A 16,260-nucleotide genomic window follows, 5' to 3' on the forward strand; every position below is an offset into this window, starting at 1 on the left:
TAGAATTTTCTATTTTTTAATCTTATCTCGATTTCATATGTTGAATTGAAATTCTAATTTTAAATTGTTCTCAACATATAAGATATTGTTTCAAATTGAAAATTGTGATTCCTATACTTTTTTTTATTAATTGTGATTCATTAAGTGTTTGATTTCAATATTATCAAATTTTCGAATACAAATTTCAAAATGCATTGTATGAAAATCCAACTCGTTTTAAAATATGATTTTTTTGTTGTATTGTTTAAAAAGTTATAAACTCATTTTTGAAAAGATCAAACTCTATTCTAACTTATTCGAGAATTCATTGCAAATCATTTCGTTAGTAACACTTATTTGATCCAAATGAGGGACTTATTTGGTGAATATTTTAAAATTCAAATAGAGGAATTGCTTTAACCAAAAATATTTTACATGCCAACATATTTTTTTAATCACATATTATGGTGACACAACATCAACTAAAGATTTCTTTCATTTGACAATGACTAATTTGAATATTAAATTTGGTCAGATATTAAATTGGGTCGAAATGAAATCGTAAGTGACCAAATCGAATCTTTAATGTAATAACTACATTATATTAATTATAAAATAAAATTGAAAAAAAGTTAACTAAATTATTTTAGAAACTCAAAGTGAGTTTTTATTTGGATTTTATTTATTTATAAATGTGACAAAATTAAAATAAGATGATATTATATTTATTTATTAATTTATTATTATGAGATTCAACTGTAATTGAATGGGGTTGAAGCAATTAATCCATAATCAATATGTACAAGTAAAGTTTTTAAAACATTCAAATCAACAAGTATTTAGATTAAAAAAAAAATCCTTCTTTTTATTTTGGAAAATAAATAGATAACTCCCAAAGAACCTCTTAAATCAATTTTAACTATTTTTCATTGTTTAATGGCTATTCCCAACGCTCCCCCGAACCTCCAAAATTTCCCTCATTTTATCGCCACTCCTCAATTTTCCCTCGGATTTTCCCGAACTTTCTCACCGGCGACTCACAAACCTGTCCGACCTGTCAGAGCGTTCAAAGAATGGCGCGAATACGAGGAAGCAGTGAAGCGGAAGGACCTCGCCGGAGCTCTCAGTTTCCTGAAATCCCTCGAAACCGAACAACGCCCAACGGTAGAGCCGTTCAACGATGGAACTTCTCCGGTGACGGAGTTAACTCGGTCTCGGTTCCGCGAGTTGGAGCTGTTTGGACCGCAGAGGGATTGGGAAGTTCTGGACACGTGCATGAATGCTGATAACATGAAACTTGTTGGGAACGCTTACAAGTTCCTCCAAGATAGGGGTTTCTTGCCCAATTTTGGTAAATGCAGAAACATTGGTGAGTTTTTAACTTTTCTTTTTTTCTTAATAGCATAAAGTAGTTTTTAGTTTATTTTATTTTTAATTGTTATTATTGTTTTTATCATTTGAGATGTTCAGAATAGACACATAGACATAGTGTGAGCCTTTTTTGGTATTAAAAGATTACAATTATGTTACTTTGTAAACAATGGATGGTTTAATCACACAACTTTTGTTATAGGTTACTTCTAGGGTGGAGAAGTGTCGCATATGGTTTAGAGTGGACTGATGTGTGATTATTGTTTGAAATTCTAACAACAACTGATGTTGTTCTCCATATGCAGAAAATCATCCAATTACTCGTTCTCGCAATTGAGACAATGACCAAATCTGTGTCATTTCGACAAAAAATAAGGAAACCGATTATACATGACTCAAAACTCAGCTTATATTTGTTTTTTGGTGTTGTTTTGGTCTAATCAACTACCATTACGTCACTGTTTGAGCTGTAAGAATGTAGAGGACCCCAACTTCTACTTAAAGTTGGCGACGTCAATTTTTCCTCAAAGTTTGAAGTGACTTCCAAATATCAGTCAGTCCACTATACCACATGCTGCTCTTTCCCACTCTAGCAATCGCCTTTGTTATATTTAAACTTTGAGTAAATCCCTAATCTGTGAAAATTTTGGCAACAAAATGATGACTGAGATGAGTTCCTTAGAAATTTAGAATTATAAATTTATGACAGGTCTCTAAAGTTCCCAAATGTTAGCCCTTTTTGTTAATAGTGACTGACAACATTAGTTCAAAGGACTAACGGTCAATTGTTTTAGACTTTGCTACAATTTGTTTTGAAATAGTTGATGTTAAGAAAATTGATTTTGAAAGTATTTAGTATCAAAAAGTTGGATTTTAGGAAATGGAAAGAGCTTCACTAGCAGTCTTAGGAATAGATACAAAATTCATGTACGAAAAACAAGCCAAATGTGAAGATGGCAGATGATGATAGGTCAAAGTACCCTTATGAGGAGAAGGATTGTGAGTGGACCGAATATTCGTTTGAGTGCAATAGGAAGAGCAAGTTCCAGTAGTTGGGCCAAATCAGGTAGATGAAGTGGAGGTGGCCAATGATGGTATAGATAGACCTAGCAGGAGTGTCTTAACTCTGGAGTATGTTTGCTAGAGTCAATTTGGCTGAGTGAGGAGGAAGAAGTAAAGTAATTGAGATAGACTCAGGTATGAAAGAACTTAGAAGGTTAAAAAAAAAAGTTCACACTTAACATTAGTTTAGACTAGATATCTATAGAGACTAGGAGAATAACAATGATATCCCTTTTTGGATTGAGTATAACCTACAAAGGTACATTTGAGAGATTGAGCAGACAGTTTATCAAGACTAGAAGCAAAGTTGTAGACACAATTTGCCAACCCAAAGATGTTGGCTGTCAAGGAATGCAAAGGTCAACGAGGATTGAGATATAAGTATTGACAACCATTACCACTGTGCAATGTATGAATGGGAGCAATCAATTGTATTTTTATCTCATGGTAAAATTGCTGAAAATGGAGAACAATTCAGACCTATTATTTTTCATAGCAAATAACCAAGTAAAACATGATTGATTACCAATGAATGTAAGAAAGTATTTGAACCGAAAAGTTGACTCAGTACGACTATCATCCTAGATGTGAAAATGGACCAAAGAAAAAGGAAACTTAGCTTGATTATCGATTCAATTTGGAAACTAACTACAAATATGTTTCTCAAGTGACTAATAAGAAGCAAATTCAATGGGGAATCTATAAGATTTAATACAGAATCAATGAACAATGAGGGAAGGGGATGGATAGTACCTATCTCTTTGGACTGTGTTTTGGACTCAATTTGGAAAAGAACTAGAAGTTTGTTTTCTCGATAGGAATGAGGGAAGTGGGCCTAATGATGAGCAGGTGGTTTTACTGAGAGATATGGAGAAGAAGCCCAAAATATGGAGCGTGTATCAAAGGAGGCATGAAAGGGTCTAGAAGGTTGAGCTGGAAGGGGGATGAGAAGTGAGAGTTAGTTATAAAAGGGAATTATTTGGGAGAGGGGAATCATCTTAGAATTCTGTTATTGGTGCGAGAGTATTCTCATTTGTGGGAACCACTTGGCTAGGCTAGTAGTATCACTAGATTGTTTTCTGTTTTTGCTGTTAACACTGTAATTCCTCCATTAATAAATTACACCAGTATTGCAGTATTCATTCTGTGAGTATATTATTTCCATGTTGATATGACTCACAAGACAGTGGGTACTTTGGATGAACTTGGAACCAGTTTCTATTACTTTTCAATGTTAGAATGACCCAATAAAGCATGATCAGAAGGGATAATTTATGGCCATTCAAATATGAGGCTGGTTGGAGATTTGGTAGATGCCAAGTATAGGAAAACAAAATATTTAGTGTAAGATATGACTTATTTTGGAGAGCAGGCCAAACAACTAATAGAAAGCAAATTAAATGGGAAAGTTGGAGCGTATAGTATCCGAACTAACCAATTACTTAAATGGTGACCTTCCTTTATTCACATACAATAAACATTTAACTAGGAAATCCCTTGACATTCATAATTCATTAGAATTTGAATGGTTGCATCTTAATGAATATCATAAGGGTTGTGTTTGTCTGGCCTGATCTGGCTTTTTCTCTTTGGTGTTGGTTGTTTTTGGCTTTTTCTGGTGCGTTAACTGTTTTCTATAAACATTATTTGTTGTGGTGTGTAAACTCTGATATAGTTTTTCTTGCAATAACTTGTGTTATTCCATCATGTATAGTTTTGGAGGGTACAAGGAATGTAACACCAGATGTCTTGAGCTCCTCAACTGGTTTGGAAGGTGCGCATATGAATTTCTGACAATACTTTCTGCCCAGCTAAAATTTGCTCAAAGTCCCAGTTTCAGTCATGTAATTATTATTATGTTATTCAATTCTATACTGCCAAAAACTGGTTTTTCACCTTCACTTTTCGTTCCCTCATTTGTCCAGTGACTAAACTTGCTCCAAAGAAGTGGGGTCTCTCGGATGGTTCAAGCACCGCTTTGGTTGCTTTTTTTGGCGGTGTGTCCTTTCTTATTTCACAAGGAATAGACCTCAGGCCTAACCTTGCAGTGATATTAGGTCTAGCCATTGCGGATTCTATATTCCTGGGAGGTACATGTTTAGCTCAAATCTCAAGTTATTGGCCACCATATAAGCGACGAATCCTCATTCATGAAGCAGGACATCTCCTAATAGGTATATTCATCTGTTTTTTAAGAGCTTCAGAGGTCACTTCATATTTTATTCCCCTTTATTGTGTGCTGCCTTATATAACACCTTACAAGGACCATCCTAATTAAATTTCAGCTTACTTGATGGGTTGCCCAATTCGAGGGGTGATCTTAGATCCAATAGTTGCAATGCAAATGGGTATCCAAGGACAGGTACTTTTTTGATCTTTCAGTTCATGATATAACAACTTATTGGTTCAGATGGTTACTTCCTAGTCCTAGTATAATATCCCTATTTGACCAGACAATTTTGATGCATTTTTGTCATTTCAAATGAAATACATCATATTATTATCTAGTTACCTCTGTTCTTCTTACTCTCCCTGGCTTCCTCTTTGTCTCTAGATTTCCCTCCTTTTTCTCTTCCTTCCTTGACACTCTGTACCACTACCACTGTTCTGTTCATCCTTCATCAGTTCGATCTCAAAATCTCAACTACCTTAAATAGTTTTATGTACTTTGAGACATAGTGAAACACCTAATGAAACACTTTCAGTGACGCAAAAAATACTTTTGATAAAATTCTGTTTACTGCTTGGCTGCTAGTCCATTGTTAAATGCTATACATGCATAATTGGTTGTAATGATGCATGTATGTTCCTTCATAGCACAATAATTTGAAGATTTGCTTGTAATTTTTTTTCTCTGATTTCTCTATTTTGAACTCTTAATCTGTAAGTGAAATGAAGGCTAACTAATTAGGGATTTAACTTAAGTTAGGGAACAAATAAGGATCAAAGTGTCTCTCTGTGTGTGTCTCTTTCCTCTTTTTTATTCTCATCCTTCTCTGCATGGTACTGTTGTTTATTTGCAGAATATGACTGAATTTCTTTTTCATTTGTTAATACTAGTGCTAGTATAGTTTCAGTGATCAAGCAGCAATGTCATCAATAGTGAATAATGTGTTATTTGAATTTTTTTATAATCACGTGCTTCCGAGCCAACAAGTATAGATTCATTTCCCAATGCATCCGCCGTATTTTTGACAAATTTTGCCATTATTTAACATCATTTTCGTTGCAGTAAATCCTTGTTTTTTAGGCAGGGACTCAGTTTTGGGATGAGAAAGTTGCCAGCGACCTTGCCGAAGGCCGACTTGATGGTTCAGCTTTTGACAGGTGAGTATGAGTATCGTAATGAAATACGTATTTTGAATCAACCACTAATTAAAGAGTTATGTGTGTGATTGAACAGTGCAACGGTTAGGTTGGATTTACTGTGGTAGATATTTAGAAGACATTAGTCAAATACTTTGAATTCAATGTGCCTGACACTTCAGTATTACAGTTCTTTTTGCCTTAGAGTTTGGAAAGCAAACCTTCCAATTCATCATTGCTCTCAAAGTTTGATATCTCCTTTATCCTTCTTAAAGTTATAGGGTTTCTGATAAAGAGGAAAAAGAGAGAATAACACTTCGAGTTATGATTGTAGTTTGATACGATTGATTCAATACAATAGAAAAGACTAAACAAATTTAAAAATAGTCTAAAAAATACTCTAAGATGATATCAATGCTATATTTTAAGATATTTTCATATCTTTTCTTACACTCGCCCTCAAGCTAAAGCTTACTAAGCTTTAAACTTGTTTCAGATGTAACTTTTGCAAGAAAGAAATAAACAAATAATATAATTTTATATTGAGTATCGGTAGATCCAGATCATAATTACGATTAAAGTCAAAACCAAGCTGCAATTGGGACTAAAGTTGGGCCAGCCGCAACGGGGACAAAAAAGCTGGTTCCAGTTTGCAATTGAGATAAAACCAATATAAAACAGTGACTCAGACAAAATCAGCACGCAACCGAGACCAAACTGGTGACAAACCACAACTGAGGAAAACTAGTGCCAAATGCAGCTGAGGGAAGACAAGTGCAAGCCACAACTAAGTATAAAAACAATGCTTTCGAAGAAACATGTCAAATCGTAGGTTGGATTGGAAACAGAAGTATAGATCCGAGAAAAATGTGGAGGTGCTGCTAGAGCTACAAATGGCGGCGAAACTAAAGTTAAACAAGATAGACCTTAGACCCACAATCTGAAAGTGATCTCGATAGAATCAGGAAGGGCCGATGAGCCAAACTTGACTAGCAGCGCATTGATGAAGGAGGTGCGTGGACCTCGTAGCAGAATAGTGGTGGGACATGTCATGGAGGATGGTACTCTCATACCATGTCGAAATCATAGGCTATTAGATAAAAAGGAAAAGAAAGAATTTAGACCATGAATGGTAAAGAATTAAGACCTTGAATTATGATTGATGATTTGATACAATACGACAGGACTAAACAACAACCCTTATTTATACTATTACTAATCGAAGACTCCGAATTATAATCTAGTAGGTAAACAAATCATGATAATTAACAACAAAGAAATATGGAAACTAATATTAAGAGATGGTCTAAAATACTATCAAGATGCTCTAAGATATTTTCCTATCTCCTAACAATCCCAACAAAATATGTTGTCTTTGTCTCTATCCTCCTAACCTTTTAATCTCTAGGTTAGTAGAACTGTTAAAATGAAATTGAATGATTTTATTCCTGGCTCTAGCTTCTTTAGTTATCAATTTATACTTCTATGTCAATTTTATTCGTTGTTTCTGTATCACTTACACTTGCCTTCCAACCCAACTAGTTCTGTGTCAATGACGATGCAAAACAGGAACAATTAATTGCTTGGAAACTTTGGACCAAGTCTTCTTCCCCCCCTTGCCCTTGTTTTGCCTGAAGTATCTTATTTTTTTTATTTCAAGGCTTTCAAGTGATATTGATGTTTGATGTAACCAATGGTTTAGGTACTGTATGGTACTTTTTGCTGGCATTGCTGCTGAAGCTCTTATATATGGCGAGGCAGAGGGTGGAGAAAATGATGAAAATCTATTTAGAAGCATCTGTCTTCTTCTTGAGCCTCCACTGTCTGTAGCTGAGGTCTTTCCATTCCACAACTGGTTGCTCTGGTTTGAATTTGATGGTTTCTTTTTCATTTGTCATTAAGGTTCCAATTTTAGTAACCTTAATGTCGTTGCATTGAACAGATGTCTAATCAAGCAAGATGGTCAGTTATGCAATCTTATAATTTGCTCAAGTGGCATAAAGCTGCACACCGAGCTGCTGTTAAAGCATTGGAAAGTGGTGGCAGTCTTAGTATTGTAATCAGGAGGATCGAAGAGACTTTATATTCTGAAAAATAAACCTTCAAAGTTTACATAAAAGAACAAATTTTGTCTTTTAAGTTGCATAAAGGTTAGCATCTCTGTTGTTCTTTTGCTATTGAACTTTGAATATGCTTGCTCACTTTTTCCTTTTGTGAAGCTTTCAAGTAATTTGTTGTGTCCATTTTCTGAGACAGGGTTATTGAGATAGATTTAAACTGGAGCTGGTTTGACTGGTCTTTATATACCATTGCATATTTGCAGATGCTACATGTATTGGACCTTGTCTACCATGACAGAATCAATCAAATGAATAATTTGTTTCAGCAGGTGACCCTATTGAGGTTTGTACCAAGCTGTACCGAATATAGTTAGATATGTAATACTAGTGGAAATGAAGTTATTGTGGAATGATAGCTGAGTTTAGAGCGATTCTGAGCCGTGCATATGTTTTTTGTTGCAAGTTATATAGAAAATGGTTTGTAAATAACTATTGTCATTCATGGACAATTGTTTTGTACCTATATATTCTTTAATTTTTATGATTGAGTGAACTCCGACACCCCTTACTTTTTTCCCCTTGCACATTATTAATTCAGAGCATAAGTAAGAATTGATTAAATGAACTTGATAAATTGATTTTTCCCCTTTCTCTTTGTTCCTTTCCTAATAGAGATCGTAAATAAAAATCATTTTGTTTTGTCAAAAATAGCCTTTTGTCAGTTTGTTTTTTATGTACGAACTCAATTTTAATTTTTATCCATATAAAGTCTCGATCAAACTGTAAATAAATGGTCGAAAACATTATCTAAAGCAAAAAAAAAAAAAAAGAACATTCTACTAAAAATAAGGAGACCATAAAATACAAAACTGAAGCCCAAAGGATACATGAAAGTCAAATCCCCAAGTCAAAGTGAAACTAGAGTTGTCCAATTGGGCCGGCTGACCCAGTTAGACATAGCCTAGCAGGCCAAATTGGGCTAGCCCATAATTACATAAGGCCACAATTTTGAATGCCTAACCCAACCTTATACCTACCGGGATTGGGTTGGGATGGGTTAAGTTTAATTCTTAACAATTAACAATTAAAGCATTTTAATCTAGGGAATGCTCATCCTCATCCATTTTATCAATTTTTTATTTATCAAAAGTTAGTTTTTGGTAGTGTAAAATTAACTGAAATATATTATAATTTTTTTTTAACTTTTCAATAGTCTATTTCAGGGCCTGATGAGCAAACATAGAGGCAGATGAACATTTGTCTTTTAATTTTCCAAAAAGATATAAAAGTGGCATAATATTTGAGAGTTACTTTCAATCTCCCTATATTTCTAAAAAAACATGTTTCAAAATGCACATTTATAGGTAAAAAATATGATTTTATTCGGAAGGCAAAAAGTTTGTTTTTTGTGTGTGTAATTCTAAAATGCATATGGGAGGTGAAAAAAGAAGTTCTCCAATTATTTACCAACATATAATTAAGAGTCAAATCCAGCCTATAAATTACAGGCCCATTGGGCCAACCCATTAGTTATAGGTGAAACTGATGGAAGAGTTGAATTTCGTACCCTTGTTTAAACTTATAACTCTCTTTTGAAAAATTTATGCTTAAACTTGTTAAAATACTTCTAACTTTACGGGAAAAACAAAAAAAACTATTTGATGTACTCACAATCAGAAAAAAATTTATCAGAAATTTTAGTTAGGTATTTTTTAATATCGGAAGTTTCATTCCTTCCTGAAATTTTCAATACAATTTTTGTTTTTAATTTTTAGTTTTAGTTTTATATTTATTTTATATTTAATTTATTTTCAGTGAGGACTAGAGAAGCGAAAAACACCGTTGAACATTTTCGAGTTTGACCTCCTACATAATTTAATATGAGAGCTGCCGTAAAAAAAAATCCAAAAAAATAGTAATACGTACCGAAAATAATGAAATTTTTGGTAGAGTAACATTAATTATCGAAAATTTCTTCCACAAAATTTCCAGTAGTATAAATAATGTACGAAAATTTAATTGGAGAAAATTCTCGTAAATAATTTCAACTACCGAAAATTTTATGTCTTGAAATTTTCAATAAACAAATAAGACCACCGAAAGTTGTAAAGAGAAAATTTTATGTAGTTATCAAGAAAAGTGCCTCTAGAATACAAGTTATGTAGTTTTATGTAGTTTTCAATGGCCAAAAATCCTTTGTGTGTATTCGACTACACCCATCTGTAGTCGAATACAAGTTAAGTCAGATGCTAAAATACACTAATCTGTATTCGACTACACTAATGTGTATTCGAATACAAGATATAAAATTTGAATTTTTTGAACGTTACAAAGACGTGTATTCGAATACACATATACTGTATCCGAATACACCTGGAAACATTACAATTTTTCAGATCTGGGATGCCTCTAGAACATTGTAATTTTTCATCAAACCTTTTGGATCAATGGCCACAAATCTGAAATGATGTTTTATGGAGTATAAATACTCCATAACTTCAGATCAAAAAAATAACAATCCTTGAATTAATTCATTAAACAACTTTGAACAAAATTCTGATTTTTCTAAATACTTGCATTAGATTTTCATATCATTCTAAAAGTTCTCAAGTACTTGAATTGCTATTGAGTTGTTTATCAATATACCACATCTTAGACTCATTCAAACCTTATTGGCATCAGAGCGGGTTAAGGTAACTTACTCCTCAATCAAATATACATGGCTTTCGCACAACCTATTTTTAGAGATGGTGGTAGTAGTACCAACCACCATGTTTTGTTGGAGAGCACTACAATTTCTGGAAAATACGTATGCAAGCATATCTTGAAGCACAAGGAGACGACATATGAGATGCAGTTGAAAATGGTTCTCACATTCCAAAAACTGTCATCAATAACAAAGAAAAAATAAAGATAAAAAATTCTTGGACTGATGAGGATAAAAGAAAAGTGCTTTTCGATAAAAAGGCTAAGAATATATTACAATCTGCACTAGGAATGGATGAGTTTTTCCGTATGTCTCACTGTAAAACATCAAAAGAAATATGGGATACGTTGGAAGTAACTCATGAAGGCATCATTGAGGTAAAAAGATCTAAACTCAACACACTATCACAAGAATATGAGTTATTTCGAATGCAGCCCGGAGAGTCTATTCTAGACTTGCAGAAAAGGTTCTCCCACTTAACCAATCACTTGACAGCACTTCGAAAAATCTTCACCAATGATGAACTAAATCTAAAAGTACTAAGGTCATTGACAAGGGCCTGGCAACCAAAAGTTACAGCAATATCTGAAAAGAAAAGTCTATCCAAAATGTCTCTTTCTGCACTATTTGGAAAACATCAAGAGCACAAAATCGAACTTGGAAGACTAGAACAAAATGAAAGTCAAGAAAAGAAGACCAAAAATATTGCTTTAAAGACCGAATCAAGAGAACAAATCAAAGACAATGATTCAGATGAAGATGAAAATATTATCCTTTTTGTTAAGAAATTTGGTAAGTTTCTTAAAAATGATAGAACATTCAAAAAGAAAAGCTTCAAGAAGAAAAATAATTCTACATCAAATCAAAACTTCACTTGCTTTGAATGTGGAAAACAAGGACATATTAAAGAAAATTGCCCAAACCTTGCTAAGAAGAATGTCAATAAAAAGAAAGACTTCAAGAAGGCATACATAGCTTGGGAAGACAATGAAGTAAGTTCATCTTCAGAAACAGAAAGTGAAGAATGCGCCAATGTTGCATTAATGGCCTCGCATCAATCAGATGATGAAGAGGTTAGTAATATAGACTCTCCTCATTATAATAAGACTAATAATGAATTAATTATAGAATACAATGATGCTCAAAACGCAATAAAAGAATTACTTATTGAATGTAAAAATCTGTGTAAACTAGTATCAACACAAAAGAAACAAATCTCAAGTTTACAAGAAAAAGTTGATATTATGGAGAAAAATTCTGAAAAACTAAAACAGAATTTTGCATGCAATAAATGTGATTCCCTCTCTTTCAAAATTGTTCAATTAAATAGAGTGATTGAACGGTACGAAAAGGGACAATTAGGATTGGAAAATGTTTTAAATATGCAAAGATATTGGAAAATGTTCTAAACATGCAAAGATACTCAAATGATAAAAGTGGTCTTGGATACTCAAAATTTGATAAACCAAATATGAGCAAAACTATTTTTGTTAAAGCAAGTAGTCAATCTAATCAAGAAAAGATTATAGTTATGAAAAAGGATGATCTTTATAATAAGAAAATTATTCAAAATAAATCTCATACATATGCTACTAATAGTAGATTTAATCCTACTTGTTCTTATTGTGGTCTTCATGGTCATACACCTAATACATGTCATATTAGAAACATTAGTGTTCCAAAAGGTCATTTCATATGGGTAAAGAAAGGTACTAACCATCAAGGACCCAAAGCACATTGGGTACCTAATAAAGTTTGATTTCAATTTTGTAGGTAAGCAAACAAAAGACTTCAAACATGTGGTACTTGGATAGTGGCTGCTCCAAACACATGACAGGTGATATAACAAAATTTTCATCTTTAACACTTGAGTCAAAGGGACATGTAGTATATGGAGACAACAACAAAGGAAAAATTTTAGGCATTGGAAAAGTTGGTACAGCACCATCTCCCTCAATTGAAGATGTCTTATATGTTGAAGGTCTAAAACATAATCTCATAAGCATCAGCCAGCTTTGTGACAAAGGATACAAGATAGTTTTTAATAAAGATGAGTGCGTCATCCAAAATGAAGCTACAAATGAAACTCAGTTTGTTGGTAAGCGTTTCAAAAACATTTTCATACTTAATTTTGAAGATTTATCCTTGAAAATGAAATGTCTTTTGGTAAGCGACAATAATGATGCTTGGCTATGGCATAAGAGATTTGCTCATATTCACATGGATCATTTAAACAAATTGGTCAAGCATGATCTTGTTGTAGGCTTACCAAAAATAAAATTTATAAAGGATAAATTATGTGACGCTTGTCAAAAGGGCAAACAAACAAAAAGTTCTTTCAAACCTAAAAATGTCATTTCAACCTCTAGACCACTACAATTGATACATATGGACTTGTTTGGTCCATCAAGAACCAAAAGTCTTGGTGGAAACTCATATGGACTAGTTATTGTTGATGATTACTCAAGGTTCACTTGGACCTTATTTTTGGCAAATAAAAATGAAGCTTTTAAGGCATTTAAAAACTATGCCAAGCTAGTCCAAAACGAACAATCTGCCAAAATTGTATCAATTAGAAGTGATCATGGAAGAGAATTTCAAAATACTTCATTTGAAGAATTTTGTGAAGAAAATGGCATTTTTCACAATTTTTCTGCACCAAGAACACCACAACAAAATGAGGTCGTTGAGAGAAAGAATAGATCCTTAATAGAGCTTGCTAGAACTATGCTAAGCGACTCAAATCTACCAAAATACTTTTGGGCAGATGCTGTAAACACAGCATGCTATGTTTCCAACCGGGTAATTATTAGGCCAATTCTTAAGAAAACTCCATATGAACTTTACAAAGGTAGAAAACCCAATATCTCTCACTTTCACATTTTTGGATGTAAATGTTTTGTGTTAAATAATGGTAAAGACAACCTTGGAAAATTTGATGAAAAAGCTGATGAAGGTATATTTCTCGGTTACTCTTTATCTAGTAAAGCATTTAGAATTTTTAATAAAAGAACTTTATTAGTTGAAGAATCAATGCATGTAACTTTTGATGAAACTAACCCCATAAAAAAGGAAAATATTATTTCTTGTGGTGATGATGTTTTTGAAAGCAATGATCCAAGCAAAGAACTTCAAACTAATCAACCAGAACAAGAAAGTGGCAAAGTGATCTTCCTAAAGAATGGAGAACCCATAGATATCACCCTATTGATAACATCATAGGTGATATAAATAAAGGATTCACAACAAGATTAAAATTTCAAGATGCTTGCTTAAACTGACTTTTTGTTTCTCAAATCGAACCCTCCAAAATTGGTGAAGCACTTAAAGATGATCAATGGATACTTGCCATGCAAGAAGAACTCAATCAATTCGAAAGAAGCCAAGTTTGGGAACTTGTTCCTAATCCTGGAAATAAACACATCATTGGTACAAAATGGGTGTTCAAAAATAAACTAGATGAGAATGGCATAGTTGTTCGCAACAAAGCTAGATTGGTCGCTCAAGGATACAATCAAGAGGAAGGGATAGACTTTGACGAAACATTTGCTCCGGTAGCAAGATTAGAGGCAATACGTCTACCCTTTGATGAAACTAACCCCATAAAAGAAGAAAATATTATTTCTTGTGATGATGATGATGTTTTTGAAAGTAATGATCCAAGCAAAGAACTTCAACAAGAAAGTGGAGTCAATATTGAAAGGCAAAGTGATGATCTTCCTAAAGAATGGAGAACCCATAGATATCACCCTATTGACAACATCATAGGTGATATAAATAAAGGAGTCACAACAAGGTTAAAATTGCAAGATGCTTGCTTAAACATGGCGTTTGTTTCTCAAATCGAACCCTCCAAAATTGGTGAAGCACTTAAAGATGATCAATGGATACTTGCCATGCAAGAAGAACTCAATCAATTCGAAAGAAGCCAAGTTTGGGAACTTGTTCCTAATCCTGGAAATAAACACATCATTGGTACAAAATGGGTGTTCAAAAATAAACTAGATGAGAATGGCATAGTTGTTCGCAACAAAGCTAGATTGGTTGCTCAAGGATACAATCAAGAGGAAGGGATAGACTTTGACGAAACATTTGCTCCGGTAGCAAGATTAGAGGTAATACGTCTACTATTAGCATATGCTTGCTCCATGAATTTTGAGTTATATCAAATGGACGTGAAAAGTGCATTTCTCAATGGGTACATAAATGAAGAAGTTTATGTCAAGCAGCCCCCTGGATTTGAAGATTCCAAAAATCCCTCACACGTTTACAAATTGAAAAAGGCTCTTTATGGTCTAAAACAAGCTCCAAGAGCTTGGTATGACAGATTAAGCACCTTTTTATGTGAACGAGGATTTGACAAAGGAGAAGTTGATAAAACGTTATTTGTCAAAAGAGAAAATGGTCACACATTATTGGTTCAAATTTATGTTGATGATATAATATTTGGATCAACCAACAAGGACATATGTGAAGAATTCTCTTCAATAATGCAAGGAGAATTCGAAATGTCCATGATGGGAAAATTAAACTATTTTCTTGGACTTCATATCAAGCAACTTGAGCACGGCATCTTCATCAATCAAGCCAAATATTGTAAAGAATTACTAAAGAAATTTGAAATGGAGAATTGCAAAGAAAGTACAACTCCAATGGGCTCCGGAACATATGTTGATAAAGATGCATCAGGAATTTCCATCGACATATCCAAATATCGAGGTATGATTGGATCATTATTATATCTAACGGCCAGCCGGCCAGATATCATGTTTAGTGTTTGTTTGTGTGCAAGATTTCAGGCAGATCCGAAAGAATCACATCTAGTAGCTGTTAAAAGAATTATGAAGTATCTGAAAGGAACAACAAATGTAGGCCTATGGTATCCCAAGGGTAGCATATGTAGCCTAGTAGGATACTCTGATTCGGATTATGCGGGATGCAAAACAGACCGTAAAAGCACCAGCGGCACGTGCCATGTCTTAGGAAATGCACTAGTTTCATGGTCTTGTAAAAAGCAAGCTTGTGTTGCACTTAGTACTGCTGAAGCTGAATACATTGCAGTAGGAAGCTCTTGTGCCCAGATTCTCTGGCTCAAATAGCAATTACATGACTATGGAGTTGATCTCGGATGCATTCCCTTAAGATGTGATAACACAAGCGCAATAAACATCTCAAAGAATCCAATCATGCACTCTAGAACTAAACACATCGATATCCGACATCATTTTCTACGGGATCATGTACTTAAAGGTAATGTTGAGGTAACATTTGTTGATACACACAATCAATTGGCTGATATATTTACAAAACCGTTACCTAAAGACTCATTTTATAAAATCCGAAGAGAACTTGGTATTTTGAGTGAAAATGATCTTTAACCATTGCATGATATACATAGTTTGCCATATCTCTTATGTCTTATTGATTATTGCTTTTTGATATATGAATTTGTGTATTACATGATGCAATTTTCATAAAAAACTGAGTTTTTAAGCAAAACTGTGCTTATGTAGTCGAATACAAATGTCTGTATTCGAATACAAACTTTCCCAGATTTCCTGTATTCGAATACAAAGGATGTGTAGTCGAATACACGTTCCCAGAAAAATGTGTATTCGAATACAAAAAGGTGTAGTCGAATACACCTTCGCGTTTTTGTCCAGATATAAAAGTTGCTTCACATATTTAGGGTTGTTTTATTTGGTATTAGAATACAGCCCCGGTTTCTTCTCTCTTCTCTCCAAAACTCATCCATCCTCCTTCCACTCACTTAAC

The 16,260-nt window shown here is 33.7% G+C and overlaps 1 protein-coding gene across 3 annotated transcripts; it reads left to right on the top strand.

The window, feature by feature from the left end:
• Nucleotides 1-879: 879 nt before the first annotated feature.
• LOC101507232 (uncharacterized) lies at nucleotides 880-8,346 on the top strand. 3 transcript variants are annotated; one of them, XM_027335064.2, is made up of 8 exons: nucleotides 881-1,348; nucleotides 4,127-4,186; nucleotides 4,338-4,586; nucleotides 4,698-4,774; nucleotides 5,663-5,739; nucleotides 7,421-7,553; nucleotides 7,661-7,868; nucleotides 8,042-8,346. In XM_027335064.2, exons 1-7 carry the CDS (start codon nucleotides 916-918, stop codon nucleotides 7,814-7,816), a joined length of 1,185 nt encoding a protein of 394 aa, XP_027190865.1. In that variant the 5' UTR covers nucleotides 881-915; the 3' UTR covers nucleotides 7,817-7,868; nucleotides 8,042-8,346. The 3 variants fall into 3 exon arrangements, with proteins under 3 accessions (XP_027190870.1, XP_027190865.1, XP_004488764.1); XM_004488707.4 differs by having other exon boundaries at nucleotides 882-1,348; nucleotides 7,975-8,346; XM_027335069.2 differs by lacking the exon at nucleotides 8,042-8,346 and having other exon boundaries at nucleotides 880-1,348; nucleotides 7,421-7,582; nucleotides 7,661-7,801.
• Nucleotides 8,347-16,260: the final 7,914 nt, after the last annotated feature.

Source organism: Cicer arietinum, chromosome 1, assembly GCF_000331145.2.
Source record: "Cicer arietinum cultivar CDC Frontier isolate Library 1 chromosome 1, Cicar.CDCFrontier_v2.0, whole genome shotgun sequence".
In the NCBI taxonomy this organism is placed as follows: domain Eukaryota; kingdom Viridiplantae; phylum Streptophyta; class Magnoliopsida; order Fabales; family Fabaceae; genus Cicer; species Cicer arietinum.

Excerpts from the sequence above, each read along its gene's own strand:
- LOC101507232 (XM_027335064.2), top strand. The coding sequence starts at position 916 with ATGGCTATTCCCAACGCTCCCCCGAACCTCCAAAATTTCCCTCATTTT. Across the intron at positions 4,187-4,337 it reads CTCCTCAACTGGTTTGGAAG|TGACTAAACTTGCTCCAAAG; the intron begins GTGCGCATATGA and ends TCATTTGTCCAG. Across the intron at positions 7,554-7,660 it reads CTCCACTGTCTGTAGCTGAG|ATGTCTAATCAAGCAAGATG; the intron begins GTCTTTCCATTC and ends TGCATTGAACAG.